Below are 20353 nucleotides of genomic sequence, written 5' to 3'. Positions count from 1 at the left end.
ACAAACGTAATAAAATTTGCCTACTGCAAACTTAATACTGAATTTCCTGCAAATGGAAATTATTACATATGTGGGAAAGTGAAAATCTATAAATGTAATAACTCTCCACAAATGTAATATGAGACAAAATAATGATCTTTGTGGTTGTTGTTGTTGTTTGTTATTTCTTCTTTTAATGAGGGAGAAGGTGGAGATGTCATTTAGAGGATTTTAACAAGATAATTATTTTTTTTCTTTTTTTTGTGGAAGAAATATTATTCAAAGAGTATCATTTGAATACATTAAAGGAATCTTTAATTATTAAATTATAATTTAGTTTAAATAAAAAGATAACATAATTGTGATAATTGCAATTCGTTCATTCATTCATTCTCTCTGGCCAGCCAATCACAGATAATTGCAATTGTTTTAATAAAATTATTATTATTATTATTATTATTATTATTATTATTATTATTATTATTATTATTATTATTATATAATATAAATTATAATTTAATAATTAAAGGTTCCTTTAATGTATTCAAATGATATTCTTTGAATTCATTCATTCATTCATTCATTTTCTACCGCTTTTCCTCACGAGGGTCACGGGGGTGCTGGAGCCTATCCCAGCTGTCTTTGGGAGAGAGGCGGGGTACACCCTGGACTGGTGGCCAGCCAATCACAGATAATTGCAATTGTTTTAATAAAATTATTATTATTATTATTATTATTATTATTATTATTATTATTATTATTATTATTATTATATAAATTATAATTTAATAATTAAAGGTTCCTTTAATTTATTCAAATGATATTCTTTGAATTCATTTATTTATTCATTCATTTTCTACCGCTTTTCCTCACGAGGGTCGCGGGGGGTGCTGGAGCCTATCCCAGTTGTCTTTGGGCAAGAGGCGGGGTACACCCTGGATACACCCTAGGGTACACCCTATTATTATTATTATTATTATTATTATTATTATTATTATTATATAAATTATAATTTAATAATTAAAGGTTCCTTTAATGTATTCAAATGATATTCTTCGAATTATTATTATTATTTCTTTTGATTATTTCTTCACCATGTACACACAAAATCACACATACAATAATATACTGTAACAAAAACGCACATATACGGCCACAAACAATATGTAATAATTTTCAAATTTTTTCAATATTCAGTATTACGTTTAATTTTATTACGTTTGTGGGAAATTTATTACATTTGCGGGATTATTACATTCAAAGCTGCAGATTTGTATTACATTTTATTATAGTTTATTACGTTTGTGGGCGGTTATTACGTTTGCGGGTGTAACAATACGTGAGACGCTTTTTGTCATCGGAGTCCAAGCAGAAGCTGTAGTGATGCTACACTTGATCAAACGTACAGAAGATTTGTCAGATCAAACCACGATCGGTGCAGAAGACTTAAAAACGTGATATTAAAATCCATTTCACTAGTCCAGCTCATCACTTTCTTAATCATGGGATCTGTCCTTTGATCCATAAATTAGCCATTGTTTAAGCTTTCAGTTTAACGGACTCTACCCAAGAAACACCTCTTAAACAACAAGTAAAACAGAGGGCGTATTGATAATCCACCGTAAGGTTTAACATAGTGATAGTTTCCTATGTCAATACTTCCTCACACTTCTATCATTAATTTTATAAGTATTTTCACCAAAGGGAATCGCCTAAATTATGGCTGTCAATCAATTAAATGTATTCATTGGGGAAACCATTACACTTGCACCAGCAGATACTCTCTTCCCATACGTCCCAGTACCTTTGTCCATACAGTGCATATTATTATCCTGGCACTAATATATCCTGTGGGATACATTTGAAGTGAATAATACACCCAAGTTATTCATGCGAGCTATGCCATTAACATAATTAGAGAGGGGAAAGCGTAGATTATTTGGGGCTTTATCGTCAACCTTTGGCACTTTCTTTTCACTCAGGTGGAGAATTCCCAGGCATTTGTATGGCTTTCCCAGCTGAGGCACCGTTGGGATGAGAAGGAGAAGCATTGTTTTGCAAATATATGCGATGCTCAGTTCCTGTACTCCTACGAGTACCTGGGAAACACGCCGCGATTGGTCATCACGCCGCTAACAGACAGGTAAAGAGCTGATGATTGTTGTTTGTGTTGCATTTAATGGGGCATTTTACGGTAGTGACGTAGTTTCAGGGCTTCCGGTGCTTTATGCAAGGACAAGCAGCAGATTCGTCTGTAGTTGTGTCTTGGTCAAAGAAAAAGCCCTAAAGCAGAATGTTTTTACCTCCATGTTTGATGGTTGTTGTTCACTATTTCTGTGACTCCAAACATAGCAAGTCCACTGGCAAATAGTTCTCCAAAGCCTTGTCTGAGTAATGCAAGTGTTCATTATTGAGCAGGGGGTACTTGCAGGCACTGCAGGATCTCAAATGCATTACAGCAAAGCTCAAAAAGTCATGTTTTTCTTGGTAAATGTGCTCCCAACTCCCTTGTCATCATGAAATGCTAATGGTAAATGGGCATTCTCTTGTATAACGCTTTTCTACCGTCACCGAATATGGATTGAAATGACAACCATAAGATGAAGATGACCATCTGAGTCATACCACCCCTTACCTGTACCCCCCTTGTAATTGTGGGCTGGTCCCTCACCTTTCTCAGTGAACCTTACCCCACCAGGTGAGCTCCAGAGGGACTGTGATTGACCGTTATTTTGTCCAGTTATTTTAATTTTTTTTCGAGTTGTGAAATATTGTGTCTTTTTCTCATCAAAAGTCTTGTCGATGGTCTTGTAATTTACAGGGGGGTACAGAATTGTTCTCACCCACCCACTCAATTGTTCTCAATCACAGGGCACATATAGACAAACAACCATTCACACTCACATTCATACCTATGGACAACCTAGCATAACCTTAACCTAGCATGTTTTTTGGAATGTGGGAGGAAACCGGAGTACCCGGAGAAAACCCACGCATGCACGGGGAGAACATGCAAACTCCACACAGAGATGGCTGAGGGTGGAATTGAACCCTGGTCTCCTCGCTGTGACCGCCGTGCCACCCTAAATTATAACAATAATATAAAAAAGAAACAAAATAGCTAGATAAAGAATAATTTGCATTCTAATACCAGATGCAAATTTATGTTCAAATTGTAATCAAGTTGATATGTTAAAATAATCATAGAATCCAGAAATCCTAATGAGAAAGGAAAACCTAACATAAGCATCTGTTGGCCTCAAAGATCATCTATACTCTTTTCTATACTCTAGTGCAGGGGTGGGCAAACTACGGCCCGGGGGCCACATCCGGCCCGCCAAGTGTTTGAATACGGCCCGCCCAATCTTTCCAAAGTATTTCATTTAAACTCAACATACAACCTGGCATCATGGCCTGAGCCAACCTTTTGATGGTTTTATCAATTTCGTTTTTTGACATGGTCTGTTGTTTACAAAGTGCTCCTGAAAAAGGGACACAAGCACATAATAATAATAATAATAATTATTATTATTATTATTATTAGATTATTATAATTATTATTATTAGAACTATTATGATAATTATAATTATTATATTAATGCTAATTATTATATTAATTATATAATATTATTGTTATATTTGCATATTTTACATAATAATAATATAATAATTATTATTTTTATTTTATTGTAATTATTATAATATTTTATTATTTTTAAAATATTTTAATATAAATATAAAATAATAAATAATAATAGCAGATTGCATGACAATTTTACAGATACAATAATACCAGGTGGACTGTTACGTGTAAAATATATAGTCTATGGAGACCAATGGAGACTGCTGGAATAGGCTCCAGCGTACAAGTGGTACAGAAAATGGATGCATGGAATACACTGGGAACCTTCATTTGGATCGTAGTGGATGTCCATGGCAAGCAGCAGCTTTAGATTGACTCACCTTGGGAATTTGGACAACACGTTTGTTTGTTCAGATGGACGTTTCAACAGAATTTGGCATGCCGCGTCTCCAGATCTGCCACATTTAACCCGCGTTCTATTTGAGGCCAGACCAAAGCAGAAACAATAGGCTTTGATGACTAGATCAGCAGGTACGGAGCAAGAGCTCACCATATGCTGGACTGGATGTTCTCGGCTTTCATTTTGACAATGGGAGACATTTTGTCTGAAGGTTTCATCCGCAGCTTCAGAAAGAGCTAAGAAGTATGGTTCCTGTATGATGTTGTTACACCATCCCAGGAATACCATGTATGTCACGCTCAACATGACAGACCGACCTTTGGTTTGCACCAGTTTAATCCCGTGATATCCCATGCTTCCTGCTGTGGCTTATCTTGTGCTTGAAATGGAGGACACCCGTTCATCCAATGCTCATACGTCCACGTTTTTTTTTTACTTTCTTCTGTTTCTTTGCTGTTTTTCTGGGTACTTCGGGTCCCTCCCGCACCATCAAATTAAGGCACATATTTAATACTGAGGGCGGCACGGCGGTCGAGTGGTTGGCGCGCAGACCTCACAGCTAGGAGACCTGAGTTCAATTCCACCCTCTGCCATCTCTGTGTGGAGTTTGCAACCCTAACCCTAACCCTAACCCTACTCCGGTTTCCTCCCACATTCCAAAAACATGCTAGGTTAATTGGCCACTCCAAATTGTCCATAGGTATGAATGTGAGTGTGAATGGTTGTTTGTCTATATGTGCCCTGTGATTGGCTGGCCACCAGTCCAGAAAATGAATGAATGAATTAATTTAATACTGACTCACCCTGAGTTGTTTTTACAGATTTTAATATTGATATGATGATCATATATTGATTAGACATTTCCATTTCCTGATTTGTTTTTATGGCTAATCACCGAAAAGCTAAACCTCAAATTGAATTGTAATGTTTTTACTATTATAATATGAATACTTCCTGTTAATTTTCATTCAAAATGACAAAATTTCTACCTATTGTCCATGGTCGTAGTCTGGGATGTTTTTTTTAATATTGCATTTTAAATTTAAAAAATTAAATGTAAAATTTAATTTAAGGTATTTTAATATTGTTTTAATTAGATTCCAACATGCTACGTTAATTGACAACTCCAAATTGTCCATAGGTATGAATGTGAGTGTGAATGGTTGTTTGTCTACATGTGCCGTGTGATTGGCTGGCGACCAGTTCAGGGTGTACCTCGCCTTTCGCCCGAAGACAGCTGGGATAGGCTCCAGCACTCCCGCGACCCTCGTGAGGATAAGCGGTAGAAAATGAATGAATGAATGAATGCTAACTCAGATTTGTTTTGCATTTTGAAGTGGAACAAGTGGAACAGTGCAAAATGTAAATTTTTGCAAATGTTCACCTGGTCTTAATATTTTGATCAGGATTGTATTAGGAAATATTTTGCTTTTTTGCATGTAGTGGTGTTCACGTCTTGCAACAGTGTTAAAACATGAATGCCAGATAAACAGTAGCGCTTGTTTACTGCAAGCTACAAAGGGTATAGTGTGCTATCATTAGACTGAAGCAACCAATCAATAACAGCAGGAATGCTATTGACACATCGTTTGCATCCAGGAGCTCCACAGCTGCTGCATAATGCCAGAAATATTGGACTTAAACATAAACACAAAGCAGATGCAGAGAAACGCAGGAAGAATGATGCCAAGCGAGGGACTGATATTGCAGTAAAAGTACTTCATCCGAGCAGCCCTGAAGACAGAATGTGAGATTTCAGCACATATTTCAGGGGGCTGCCATAAGGCCTGTTTGCGCTGATATTTGCTTGGACTGTATACAGATGGGATCATTTGTCTTCTGTCTTGCTTCGTGCCTTTCGATATTCCTCTCTTCCATAGATCATTTATTAACCAGTACCTCGTTAAATTCATGGCTCCACTGCTCGCAAAAGCAAAGAGTTCTGTTTATTACTCTGATCAATAAAGCCTTGATCGTCTCCATCAGTTCACATCCATGCTACTGGTTTATTGATATTACATTGGCGGCCTATTTGTTAGTCCTGACAGGTTCTGTTGGAGAAGCAATCACTGGTATTGCTAATCAGCCTCTATGCTAATCAAAGCTCAGGAGCTGATTCTATTATCGTATAATGAGGTTATGCACAACAGCGGCTCAGGAGACACCAATAAGCTGCTACGCTCATAACATAACACCGTGTCACCAATATGCCGTTTGCACCGACAATCTCTCAAGCAGAATTGGTGCTTTTTTTTTATGTGACTGTTTTTCCACGTGCCCTGTGATTGGCTGGCGACCAGTCCAGGGTGTACCCTGCCTCTCGCCCAAAGACAGCTGGGATAGGCTCCAGCACCCCTGCGACCCTTGTGAGGAAAAAGCAGTAGAAAATTAATGAATTAATGTTTTTCCACGTTCATTGAGTTGGGCTTGGTGCAGCTTAGACGTAGAAGAGCTTTTATGGCCCCCTCCTCTAAATATGGTATGGCTCTTCATGTTTCAAACTCTGTCTGCAGATTCGATTGTCCGTTCATCCAGAAACATTGGCGATCAGACATTAGAATTGCACTCAGGAGTTGGCCTTACAATTTTCATTCAACTGAGCACCCCCCCCCAAAAAAAAATTCATTCATTCATTCATTTTCTACCGCTTTTTCCTCACGAGGGTTGCGGGGGGTGCTGGAGCCTATCCCAGCTGTCTTCAGGCGAGAGGCGGGGTACACCCTGGACTGGTGGCCAGCCAATCACAGGGCACATATAGACAAACAACCAATCACACTCACATTCATACCTATGGATAATTTGGAGTCGCTAATTAACCTAGCATGTTTTTGGAATGTGGGAGGAAACCGGAGTACCCGGAGAAAACCCACACATGCACGGGGAGAACATGCAAACTCCACACAGAGAGTTAAGCCATGGCTCTCCATTGGCCCGTACCGCCTGAGCACTTCAATAAAAAATCAATAGTTTTGACTTTCCGTCGCAGCTGATTAAACTGAATTTAAAAGCATGCCTTGTAAAATTGTTTATTAGTTTATGTCCTGTATTGATGTTGCCTTTTTTGGGTCTCCATGTTGCTGTGACTCCGGACCGCTTTGCAATACCACTCCTTACAACCGCCGACACCTTATTCCATATATTGTGTTTTATCAGTTTGAACATTTGTCATCGACAGGCCTTGACCTTTGAGCGTTAAGATACAAACACGGTACATTGCACGTTTTACCATGTCAGCATGTCAATTTTAGTGTGATTGCAGTGGAGATTGATTGTCCTGTGATGGATCCACCCTTTCGGTACCGTTGTGCCCTCTCTATTTGTCCGTCAAGGGGATTGAGTCCCCTGGGTCGTGTTCATCAAGGGAATTTGTGCACCGCTTTCTTTCATGCTCTTCCCAGACATGTTTTGAAGCAGATGTATGCAAACTGCAGTGAAGGGCTACATGGACATCTTGGCCAAAGACGTTAGAGCTAGGTTCTGGGTGAAGCCGGGCCGCATCAGGATTTAAAAAAAAAAAAAAACTCATTTATTAAAAACTGGAAAAAAAAAACAATAAAAAAACTATCTTCAATGCTTTTGCTTCTGCTATACCCTACACTTTTTCAGTACTTTGGTTCCGGTTTTCCACACCAAAATATATAATAAAACATTCCTCGTTTTCCTCAAAAGGGTCGCGGGGGTGCTGGAGCCTATCCCAGCTGTCTTTGGGCGAGAGGCGGGGTACACCAGCCAATCACAGGGCACATATAGACAAACAACCATTCACACTCACATTCATACCTATGGACAATTTTGGAGTGGCTAATTAACCTAGCATGTTTTTAGAATGTGGGAGGCTTTTGTCATTAAAGCAAGGAACTGCTACACAGTGGAGAAACGTACGTACAATGTGGACTGGGCGTGTTCGGTGCATGACTGTTTTTCTTACGAACAGTTGATGAATGGAGTTGACCATGCGTTTTTGAAAAAAAGTAATAGAGTGAGGGAGTGATGTTTGAACCCTGATGTGCCAAGGGACAGCTGTGTTGTGCTCTCAGATGTCGTTCCTGGTCTGTGCTGGAGCCATCCACCCAGCTTTGGGGGTTAGTGGCCCCCAGTACTACTGGCAACACTATTGCCTTCACACCCCACACTTCCCTCAGTTCCTCACTTGCATCAGTCATGGGCGTTTTTTCCAGTTTTTCATGTTTCTTCTTCCTGATGTTGCTGTCACTCTATATTGCTACATATTGTATATCACCACTCCTTTCTTCTGACGCCTATCCGCCGCCACTATGTCAGGCTGGTAAGCCATCAGCATCCATCACTAAGTACATGTAGGCATTGTTCCATCCAGTCCTTTTAGAAGGGGCTGGAACCGCCCAGGTGCGTTCATTCTTTCAACTGTGAAATAACTCTATAAGTCAAAAAGTTAGTTCAACAATGTATTCTATTTGGAGTAGATACAAGCCATTGCAATGGTAGCGCAGGAAAGAACGGCCAGCCAATCAACAAAGGTCAATGTCAAGGTCAAATTTATTTATATAGCACATCACATTTCAAGTTAAGTGCTGTACAGCAGCCAATATAACACAAAACACACATGCATAATAATCCTAATCATAATAAGTCATACAGCTAAAAATAAAAGCAACAAAGCAAAAAGTAAAAATATTGCACAGAATAATGACACTAATAAAAACAATAAAACAATAAAAGCACACAATGCCCAGGTTAACCTGTGTTAAAAGCCAGACCATAAAAGTGAAATTTCAATAAGGATTCCAAAGTCTCGGACCTGCGACAGAGAAGGCCCTATCACCCCAATATTTAAGTTTTAGACCGAGGCATTGTTTACAGAAACTGTGAGCTGGACCTCATAGTTCTGGTAGGAACATAAACACTCAATAAGTCAGGTAAGTATGAGGGAGCCAGCCCATTCAGACATTTAAAAACCAAAAGAACATTGAACTGGATCCTGTAAGCAACAGGTAACCAGTTCAAAAGGGCAGAAAGGGAGTCTGTACCAGATTTCAAAGGCAGATAATCTGCAAAAAAAACCATTATATTTGGAGATGATAGACCCCAAGGGCAACATGTACAGAGCAAACAAGGCTGGATCCAAAATGGAGCCTTGAGGCACACCAGAGCTAAGACTAGTTAAGACTGTATCAAAGGCTGCTGATAAGTCTAAAAGTAAATGGGCTGCCAGAATCTGTAATTCAAATAATAATAATAATCGCTGTGTGAGAACAGAGTGGAACATATTCCATTCCTAACAGTATCATTAATTCAAAAGGACAGGGTGCCATCGTATGAAAAGTGGCAGGTCTGTGATTGTGTTATCGCTGTGTGAGAACAGAGTGGAACATATTCCATTCCTACCAGTATCATTAATTCAAATAGACAGGGTGCCATTGTATGAAAGGTGGCAGGTCTGTGATTGTGTTATCGCTGTGTGAGAACAGAGTGGAACATATTCCATTCCTACAGTATCATTCATTCAAAAGGACAGGGTGCCATTGTATGAAAGGTGGCAGGTCTGTGATTGTGATATCGCTGTGTAAGAACAGAGTGGAACATATTCCATTCCTAACAGCATCATTAATTCAAAAGGACAGGGTGCCATTGTATGAAAGGTGGCAGGTCTGTGATTGTGTTATCGCTGTGTGAGAACAGAGTGGAACATATTCCATTCCTAACAGCATCATTAATTCAAAAGGACAGGGTGCCATTGTATGAACAGTGGCAGGTCTGTGATTGTGATATCGCTGTGTGAGAACAGAGTGGAACATATTCCATTCCCAACAGCATCATTAATTCAAAAGGACAGGGTGCCATTGTTTGAACGGTGGCAGGTTTGTGATTGTGTTATCGCTGTGTGAGAACAGAGTGGAACATATTCCATTCCTACAGTATCATTCATTCAAAAGGACAGGGTGCCATTGTATGAACGGTGGCAGGTCTGTGATTGTGTTATCGCTGTGTGAGAACAGAGTGGAACATATTCCATTCCTAACAGCATCATTAATTCAAAAGGACAGGGTGCCATTGTATGAACGGTGGCATGTCTGTGATTGTGTTATCGCTGTGTGAGAACAGAGTGGAACATATTCCATTCCTACCAGTATCATTAATTCGAATAGACAGGGTGCCATTGTATGAAAGGTGGCAGGTCTGTGATTGTGTTATCGCTGTGTGAGAACAGAGTGGAAAATATTACATTCCTAATAGCATCATTATTTCAAAAGGGCAGCGTGCCATTGTATGAAAGGTGGCAGGTCTGTGATTGTGTTATCGCTGTGTGAGAACAGAGTGGAACATGTTCCATTCCTAACAGCATCAAATACTTATTTTCTTCAAATTTTAATGTTATTTATTTATTTATTTTTATAATCTGTTCATATCTAAACAAATACTTGCCCAGTGTGTAGAAAGGTTATTTATGTACTGTGAGCTACTTTAAAAACTACTTAAAAAAAATACTTTTAAAATGCAATACTTTTCAGACCGAGTGAAATTGGATAATTCTGCGACAGAGTGGTTGGAAATGCAACCACTCCCATCTCGTCAATAGGCAATTTACTGTTTCTAATTAACCTAGAATGGATGTTTCCAGACAGGTGTGAAGAATAACAACATTCACTAAGTACTTCATTGTAACTGAACAGTGGAGAGAAACCCTCGGATTCAAACCCTCGGGTCAACTTTTAGACTCAGCTGTGCACGTCACATGTGTTTCTAAATGTGGGGGTCATGCACTTTTTTCTTTTATTTTGGCTTGCTGTCTGTTTTCAGTGCTTTGAGGTGACACGTGTATCTGCTTTACGTTCAGATGTTACATCACCTTGACTCAGTCCCTCCACCTGACAATGAGTGGAGCTCCCGCAGGGCCTGCAGGGACTGGGAAAACCGAGACAACCAAAGACTTGGGGCGAGCACTCGGCATCATGGTCTACGTGTTTAACTGCTCGGAGCAAATGGACTACAAGGTGAGTCGGCAACTTACACATCTGGACAAAAGCGGCTTCACTGGAAGCCATGTTGTGCAGCGGCAGTCAGAGCTTGCGATAGAGCCAAGATATCTTACTTATCTTACTTATTGTGTGGAAATATGGGCCAATAACTATAAAAGCAATCTTCACTCGCTAAATGTACTGCAAAAAAGGTCAGTAAGGATAATTCATAATGCCGCCTACAGAGAACATACTAACTCCTTATTTCTAAAATCACAAATACTTAAATTTGCTGATATAGTTCATCTTCAAACAGATAAAATAATGCATAAGGCTAAAAATAACCAATTAGCTAAAAATGTCATCCAATACTTCTCTACAAGAGAGGAGAAATATGATCTCAGGGAAGAAGTACATTTGAAACACTTCTATGCTAGGACTACGTTAAAAAGCCATAGCATTTCAGTATGTGGAATCAAACTATGGAATGGATTGAGTAAGGACCTCAAACAATGCACAACGATGAGCCAATTCAAGAAACAATACAAGCAGTTGATGTTTGCTAAATACAAGGATGAAGAGTCTTGAACCAGTCATGATGTGCTATATATATCACTATATTGACACTTAATATGGTACCCATTATGTTTATTTTATTTTATTTTATTTTATTTTATTTTATTTTATTTTATTTTATTTTATTTTATTTTATTTTATTTTATTTTATTTTATTTTATTTAAAAAAAACTATTAGGAAAGCAGGAAGTGAACAAATGTAACAGTTACTGATTGTAAAAGTACCAGATGGAGGGGTAGGATTTAATAAGCTTTGCTTCTTCCTACTCCTTTTGGACATGTGGAACTGTGAACTGATTATGGGATGCACTCAATTGTAATCTGATGCATGTTCAAATGAAATAAAACCATTACCATTACAAGAAGATAAACAAGCAGAAACCTTTTTAATGCTCTCCTCCATCAACATCTGAAGACCAGTTGACGTATAGTAAGAATTGACATTTTGCACTGTTGACTTTTCAGCATGTTTCAAGGGGAGTTCAACGGGAGTGAGAGAGCAGTTTATGGCAAACAAGGATTCAAGTGAAATAGGTTGTTCATCACCTGATCGACATGTTCGGAAAAATAGCAATGAAATGTTTCCCTTTCATCATTTGTTGTTAGTCGGATGACTGGCATTTAGTTGACCTGAAATGTGACGTTAAAAGCGAGGTACATGACCCTAATGACTGTGATTAGTGCCTGCCATTACGCTTGTAACTTTCCATATTAATGACCTAATCGGTATGGTATGCATCTGTCATCTATTTTCAATCTTCTGCCCTTGCATCTTCTCTTTGCCGGCCCCTTTGGAAGAAGCGCTGATGTGCTCCAACCTGACACTTATTTCTTCACCTAGCCATGTCACAATTCCCTGGCTGCACCCTGGCTGTAACCCAATTCATGGTTCACTCATGTATATTGGTGCACACCTTCTGCATATAGAGTGGTCAAGGGAGGCGTAAACACGGTCTTGCAATCCTACAACCTCCTGCTTTTCCCAGACAGGTGCATCATCACGGTATCCTGGCATACAACAGCCCTGGCTGTACGCATGCCAACGAGGTGTCAAAAGGGAGGTGCTAATATCCTCCAGCAGGAACACATGCAGGACAAACTGGCATGGCGCCATTCCTTACATTCGCTGATGCGCACACCCCCACATGTTAAATCAATCCTTGAATCTGCTCTCTTTGAACGATTCTTTGCCGTGTAAATTGAAGGGAAAAGTCAGCCTTCATCTTGGTCCAGGTTGATGCTGGGAAAAGTCAAATGTGGACGTGAACGGATCCCGACCACGTACTTTGCTGGAGTATGTTGTTTTAGAAGCAAGTTTGGGTTTATATCTTGTGGTTCTTTATGTGCGTTCCAACGACCAACCGCCATTTCAGGAACAATTGAAATGGAACAATTGACGGAAATCTTGGTTATCTTGGTTTAGCAGAGAATGCTAGGTGTGTGTGTGGCTGTATGAGTGTGTTTATATCGTGTTGTTAATCAAAACAAGTGTTCTAAGATGCCCGCTGGCGTCTTCTAAGTTCTGAGGAGCATAAGGACATTTATTCTTGATCCCAAGCGCCAACAGACATTCGAAACACAGACAACACACATCCACCCTTTAAAATAAGGATGAATTCCTATTCTTGTAGAGGAATTTGTGTGTGGAATTTTGGAAAACAAAAACATATCACATAAGGCCTTATGTACACTATAATCGCCTACTGGTAATGGTAATGGTTTAATTTCATTTGAACCTGCATCAGATTACAATTGAGTGCATCCCATAATCAGTTCACAGTTCCACATGTCCAAAAGGAGTAGGAAGAAGCAAAGCTTATTAAATCCTACCCCTCCATCTGCTTCTTTTAAAATCAGTAACTGTTACATTTGTTCACTTCCTGCTTTCCTAATATAGTTTAGTTTTTTTATTAAATAAAATAAAATAAAATAAAATTAAATTAAATTAAATTAAATTAAATTAAATTAAATTAAATTAAATTAAATTAAATTAAATTAAATTAAATTAAATTAAATTAAATTAAATTTTTTGTCACGTACCAAAGTACGAGGTGATATGAGCATCCAATGACATAATGGGTACCATAGTAAGTGTCAATATAGTGATATATATAGCACATCATGACTGGTTCAAGACTCTTCATCCTTGTATTTAGCAAACATCAACTGCTTGTATTGTTTCTTGAATTGGCTCATCGTTGTGCATTGTTTGAGGTCCTTACTCAATCCATTCCATAGTTTGATTCCACATACTGAAATGCTATGGCTTTTTAACGTAGTCCTAGCATAGAAGTGTTTCAAATGTACTTCTTCCCTGAGATCATATTTCTCCTCTCTTGTAGAGAAGTATTGGATGACATTTTTAGCTAATTGTTTTTTTTTTTAGCCTTATGCATTATTTGAGCTGTTTTTAAGATGAACTATATTAGCAAGTTGAAATATTTGTGATTTTAGAAATAAGGAGTTAGTATGTTCTCTGTAGGCGGCATTATGAATTATCCTTACTGACCTTTTTTGCAGTACATTTAGCGAGTGAAGATTGCTTTTATGGTTATTACCCCATGGTAGAACCAGAGATCAATAAAGAATGTGGAGTGATTTCTGATTGAGAACAAATTTTGCTTTGTTCAATATTGAAATATTTTTTGCCACCTTATGTTGCATATTTGTAATATGAGGTTTCCAGCTACTGGGGGGTAAAGCTACGAAAAAGGTCAAAAAAAAAAAAAAAAACTAAAAACACAGTGGAAGACAGGCAATTGTGGGGGAAAAAGTAAATCACAATTTCCGTACTTACATGGAAACCATGAGGAATTATCTGGTGGCCTTTTGAAAGGTCAAGACTGGACACCCCAGACACAAACAGTGTTGCATAATTGATGATTAATGTCTGTGTAACTTTTTAAAACGACCCTAAATCATCCATTAGTATAACATATTTTGACCCAGTCTGCAGCGTCAATCTGAATATGTCCCTTTTTCTATCTTTTTCTTTCCAACAGTCCTGTGGAAACATCTACAAAGGTCTGGCTCAGACAGGCACTTGGGGCTGTTTTGATGAATTCAACAGGATCTCAGTGGAGGTGCTGTCCGTGGTGGCAGTACAGGTAAGTGCAAGTCCACTTTACCATCTAAGATGCCATCAAATTCTGTAGCACTTGTGTCTTAATACTTTTCTTGTATTTGTGAAGTAGTCTATTTACTAGGTTGTGGTAAAAAAAAAATCATCGGTTAAAGGAAAACACACACACTGGCAACACAGGGACCTCTTTTGCATTACAACGTTCACAGCAAACTAAGCGATCCTGAAAAATAGTCCAATGTAAACTTTCTTACACAGCCTCTCGTTCAACGTATTCTGCCTCCAAATAGGCAGAATTATTGATTGTCACAAATTCTTCTGGTTGTATGGCATTTTGATTAATTGCCTCTTGGAGCAAGTGAGGCAGAATGGGGTGCGATGGTGTTGATTCAGTCTCAGGCTGTTTGCAGTCTAAACAATACAACGTGACAGCTCCGGGGAAAGTACTTCCTCCGTACAACGTCCTTCTGCTCATTATGGCAACGGTATTAAAAAATGCAAGAGTTCAGAACATCCATAGAAAGAGTTTCCTGTTCCACTGAAAATCATATCCAATGGAAAAAATCATCAATTGATGACTATTTTTCCCCCATAGCCCATCAAGAACGTCTCGTCAAATCGTCCTTACTAGATCTGCACCGGTGGTGTCCAAAGTGCGGCCCGGGGGCCATGTGCAGCCCACACTTATTTGTTTCTCACATTCTAAAAATATCACCGAACAACATATATAATAATAAGATATTATATAAGATATAATAATAATTTCAGGAGAATTACATAATAATATTATCAGGGAAAATAATGTCATTGTAGTAGCATAACGTCGAAATCTTAAAATAAAAACATGTTATTTTTTTAAGTTGCTGTATTATAACAAAAAAACAAAGTTGTAATTAGACTTATTAGAAAGCAGAACAAGAAAAATGTTGGGAGAATAAAGTACGATGTATTGACATTATTGACATTATTATTATTACTGTAATAGAAGCATACACAATAATAATAATAATAATAATAATAATAATAATAATAATAAGAATAAGAATAAGAATAAGAATAAGAATAAGAATAAGAATAAGAATAAGAATAAGAATAAGAATAAGAATGATAATGATAATGATAATGATAATGATAATGATAATAAGAATAAGAATAAGAATAAGAATAAGAATAAGAATAAGAATAAGAATAAGAGAGTGTGAATGGTTGTTTGTCTATATGTGCCCTGTGATTGGCTGGCCACCAGTCCAGGGTGTACCCCACCTCTCGCCCCAAGACAGCTGGGATAGGCTCCAGCACCCCCGCGATCGTCATGAGGAAAAAGCGGTAGAAAATGAATGAATGAATAATAATAATAATCTTGTTTTTTTAAAATTGAAATTACAAAATTGTAATTAGAGTAATTAGAAAGCAGAACAAGAAAAAGAGAATAAAGTATGATGTACTGACATCATTGACATTATTATTGTCACTGTAATAGTAGCATACACAATAATAATAATAATAATAATAATAATAACAATAACAATAATAATAAGAACAATAATAATGATAATAATAATAATCATTCTAATCATAATCATAATAACAATAATAATCATAATAACCACAATAATCATAATCATAATAATCATAACCATAATAATCACAACAGTCATATTAATCATAATAATCATAATAATCATAATAATCATAATAATCATAATAATCATAATAATCATAATAATCATAATAATCATAATAATCATAATAATCATAATCACAACAAGCATAATCACAATAAGCATAATCATAATTATAATCGTAATCATATTAATCATAATAATCATAATAATCATCATAATCATAATAATCATAATCATATCATCACAATCATAATAATCATAATAATCATAATAATCATAATAATCATAATAATCATAATAATCATAATAATCATAATCATCATAATAATCATAATAATCATAATAATCATAATAATCATAATAATCATAAAATCGCCCCCAAGAAAATAGCAATTGACTTTGCGAACACATTGTGTTGCAGCCCATTAAGCGTAGCAGGCAGCCTCCTGTGTGGAGAGTCTCGAGGTGGGTTTTTCAATTTTTCCATTCTCTCTGTCAAAGTGATCCAGTCGGTTCCACGCTGCGGCGTCCTCGGCTTCATGCTCAGAACTGGAGCTCTAAACACGTGACCCGGCTAGCCTGTCAGACATCCGGCCTCTTCTGTGTTTCAGCTGATGCTCGGTGTTATGTCACTGCACATCCTGCCATCGCAGATCAAAAGAAACCTTTCTGCATGGTTGCATTGTTTTGTTTTGTTTCTTACATGGTTTGTATGCACGTGGAACATTGTCATGAAATAGCATCTACACTGCAAACTTGTTGATTAGGGTCATCTCCATAATGATGACGAGTGTTCCTTGACTCGTTAGTCATTGCAGTGGATAAAAGTAAGTCTGATGCCCTTGCTTTTCTTTCACAGCAGCAAAAAAAAAAGTCAAGCAGTCGCCTCTTCAAGACCCTGCAAGTAAGCATAGAGAATTTTAAAGAGCCGCAGAAATGAGTAGGTGCTGCACGGCTTAATGAATAATAAATCACGGTGCTTTATATGTGGAGAAGTAGACCTTGGGAAGAAAGACCTGCGCTGTGACAGTCGGCAGCCCGTTTTACAGTGGAGTCGGCTACAACTGAGTGATCTCTCACCATAGCAAGTCTGGGCTCTCACACCTGATCCTCACAGCTACCATCCAAGGGCGACATGCGCCCTTGCCTGTTAGGTTTGCTGTGCACAGGTGGTAGGGCAAGTCCCATATTAAGGGAATTCAAACTGGACGTAACATCATGAATATAAATTGGGTATATTTGAACTGCGATTCAGCCAACAAAGGTTGGACGTGAATGTGGGAACTACTTCATTGTTCGAATTTCCAGAGATTCTTCAATTGGGAATATCTCTGGTATCGTGTATCACGTGCCCCCAAGACAAAATCTCACCATATTTGGTTCTTACGTGTGACAGCTCTCAAGGCACATACATGTAATCAAGTGGGCGTCCACAATCAAGTGGGCGAACAATGGACCCTCATCGTATTTGACCCCTGTTCGTGCATTTTGTCATGACGCTCGGAGTTGCAATTTATTAAATAAAGTTGCAAGTGACAGCAACATTCCAAAGACCACGATTGGATTCAAGAAAAATAAATCATTGCGAGTTAAAAGATGGCGTCCATGTTGCCGATCTCACCAGGATATGCTAGAAGCCCTCATCAACAATAAGTACCATCCAGAAGATCCAGTTGTTTACCATTGGAATGGATTACCGTATTTTCCGGACTATAAGTTACACTTTTTTTCATAGGTTGGCTGTTCCTGCGACTTATACTCCAGAGCGACTTATAAATGAGTAAACTGTTTATGTTACATGAACACTGGACACCTTTTCTGTTCATGGCTGGGCCGCATCAGGTTTTAAAAAAAAAATGCATTTATTAAAAACGGAATTTTTTACAATAAAATTTACAATAAAATTTTCTACAATAAAAGCTCTGATAAAACATTCCACTGTTCTCAAATATCTTAATTTTTATTTTTCTGCACAAAATAAGATGAAAAATAAATAAACAAATCAAGAATAAAGAAAATCAATCAATCAGTAATAAATAAATATAATAATAATAATAATAATAATAATAATAATAATAATAATAATAATAATAATAATAAAATGGCAAATAATAAAAACTTAAGAAACCACATATAGTTGGTGGGTAGACAAATTATTTTTTTCAGATTAAAATGAACAAAGCATTATTAGAGCCCTGTAGACATGACAAAACACGACTATAGTCACATTTATACTCTTTTTATTTACAACATATTGCGCAACTGCAGGGTCTTGAGACACATGCTAACTCGCAAACTAGTGAGCTAGCGACCTAAACGGTAGCCTTCAAGTTATTTCCTTTAAACTTAAATAGCCAAAAACTTACCACTTCCACACGGATAGGGAGGATAACTATTAACAGTTATTTAACCTTTAACATGAACATTAATCAAACGTAATAATTTTTTCTGGGTACATGATACCATACAGCATCCATATCAAACTTGCGCGGGCCGCACTAACATTAAACTTTCATATCAAGGTGGGGGCCTCAAACTAGTGTCCTGCGGGCCACATTTGGCCCGCGGGCCGCGTGTTTGAGACCCCCTTTAACTACTCTCGGTTTACATGTGATGGTGACACTGGAGTTCCTCCCATATCTATAAAGGGTACTCGAACGGAGACACAGTCATACCCCATCAAATATAAGCCAGACTGATGCCCCACTTCTGCGATAGTGATGGAGCTGCACTCCTTTTTTTTCCCACATCTTCTCTGTCTCCCCCGCTCTCTCTCTCTTGTGTTAATACGACTGAGTGATCTGTAGCCAAAGTACTCATCCATGAAAACATCTTCCTCCTCTTTCCAGCTGTCGACTCGTTACGCTCTTCTCGCATGCTTGTGTTCCACTGAAGGATGCCTTGAGAGGATGGCATTCAGACCTTCAATACAATGCAGTGTTTGCCCTACTGCTATACTGGCGGGGGGGCACCTGCCACCCCAGTTTCACAATGGAAGTCATTGAAGGATGCCTTTCACATGATGTAGAACAGGACTGTACGCCTTTATTGAGGAAACTGTGGTTAATGATGGATTTTATTGTCTTATTCTATGATGCTTTACATGAAATGGACAGGGTCAAAGTGTTTTAAGCTTAGTTGAAAATGTGTTAATAATCCCATCATCATCTTCATGGCGATGCTGTATGCTGTTGCGCAGGTCAAAAGTATCCAGGATGCCATCCGAGATAAGAAACCGAGGTTTCATTTCATGGGTGAAGAGGTAAACCTTTGTCCCACCGTGGGTATCTTCATCACGATGAATCCAGGCTACGCTGGTAGGACGGAGCTTCCTGAGAACCTCAAGGCTCTGTTCAGGTCAGTGGAACGTAGATAGATATATCTGAATAGAAGATATTTATTGTAAAGAATATGAGATCATGAGGTGGATTGGCGATGCTCACTCTGCATCCGCAATTGATCTACGGCAGGGGTCTCAAACTCAATTTACCTGGGGGCCACTGGAGTTAGGGTCTGGGTGAGGCTGGGCCGCATCAGGTCCCCCCCCCCCAAAAAAAAAAAAAACGCATTTATTAAAAACAGAAAAATGAATAAACTTTGCTTTGGTTCCGATTTTCTACAAGAAAAGCTCTGATAAAACATTCCACTGTTCTCAAACATCTTCATTTTTTTTCTACACAAAATAAAATCAAGAATAAAGAAAATCAATCAATCAGTAATAAATAAATAGAACAATAATAAAACAGCAAATAATTACAAATTAAGAAACCACATATAGTTGGTGGGTAGACAAATTATTTTTTTCAGATTAAAATGAACAAAGCATTATTAGAGCCCTGTAGACATGACAAAACACGACTATAGTCACATTTATACTCTTTTTATTTACAACATATTGCGCAACTGCAGGGTCTTGAGACACATGCTAACTCGCAAACTAGAGAGCTAGCGACCTAAACGGTAGCCTTCGGTAGCCCTAAAGTTATTTCCTTTAAACTTAAATAGCCAAAAACTTACCACTTCCACACGGATAGGGAGGATAACTATTAACAGTTATTTAACCTTTAACATGAACATTAATCAAACGTAATAATTTTTACAGCATCCATATCAAACTTGCGCGGGCTGCACGAACATTAAACTTTCATATCAAGGCGGGGGCCTCAAACTAGT

The 20353-nt window shown here is 37.9% G+C and overlaps 1 protein-coding gene across 1 annotated transcript in view; it reads left to right on the top strand.

Annotated features, from left to right (window-relative positions):
• LOC144894420 (dynein axonemal heavy chain 9-like) overlaps positions 1 to 20353 on the top strand; it is a 95780-nt gene that overhangs the window by 32130 nt on the left and 43297 nt on the right. Inside the window, exons 24-27 of the mRNA XM_078789168.1 lie at positions 1962 to 2122; positions 10777 to 10933; positions 14476 to 14580; positions 19380 to 19537. Of these exons, the coding sequence (XP_078645294.1) occupies positions 1962 to 2122; positions 10777 to 10933; positions 14476 to 14580; positions 19380 to 19537 (581 nt within the window). The remainder of the gene's footprint in view (positions 1 to 1961; positions 2123 to 10776; positions 10934 to 14475; positions 14581 to 19379; positions 19538 to 20353) is intronic.

This window comes from Doryrhamphus excisus, linkage group LG2, assembly GCF_037039965.1.
Source record: "Doryrhamphus excisus strain RoL-2023G ecotype Guam linkage group LG2, RoL_Dexc_Guam_v1.1, whole genome shotgun sequence".
In the NCBI taxonomy this organism is placed as follows: Eukaryota; Metazoa; Chordata; class Actinopteri; order Syngnathiformes; family Syngnathidae; genus Doryrhamphus; species Doryrhamphus excisus.
This window is presented reverse-complemented; position numbering and strand designations above follow the sequence as displayed.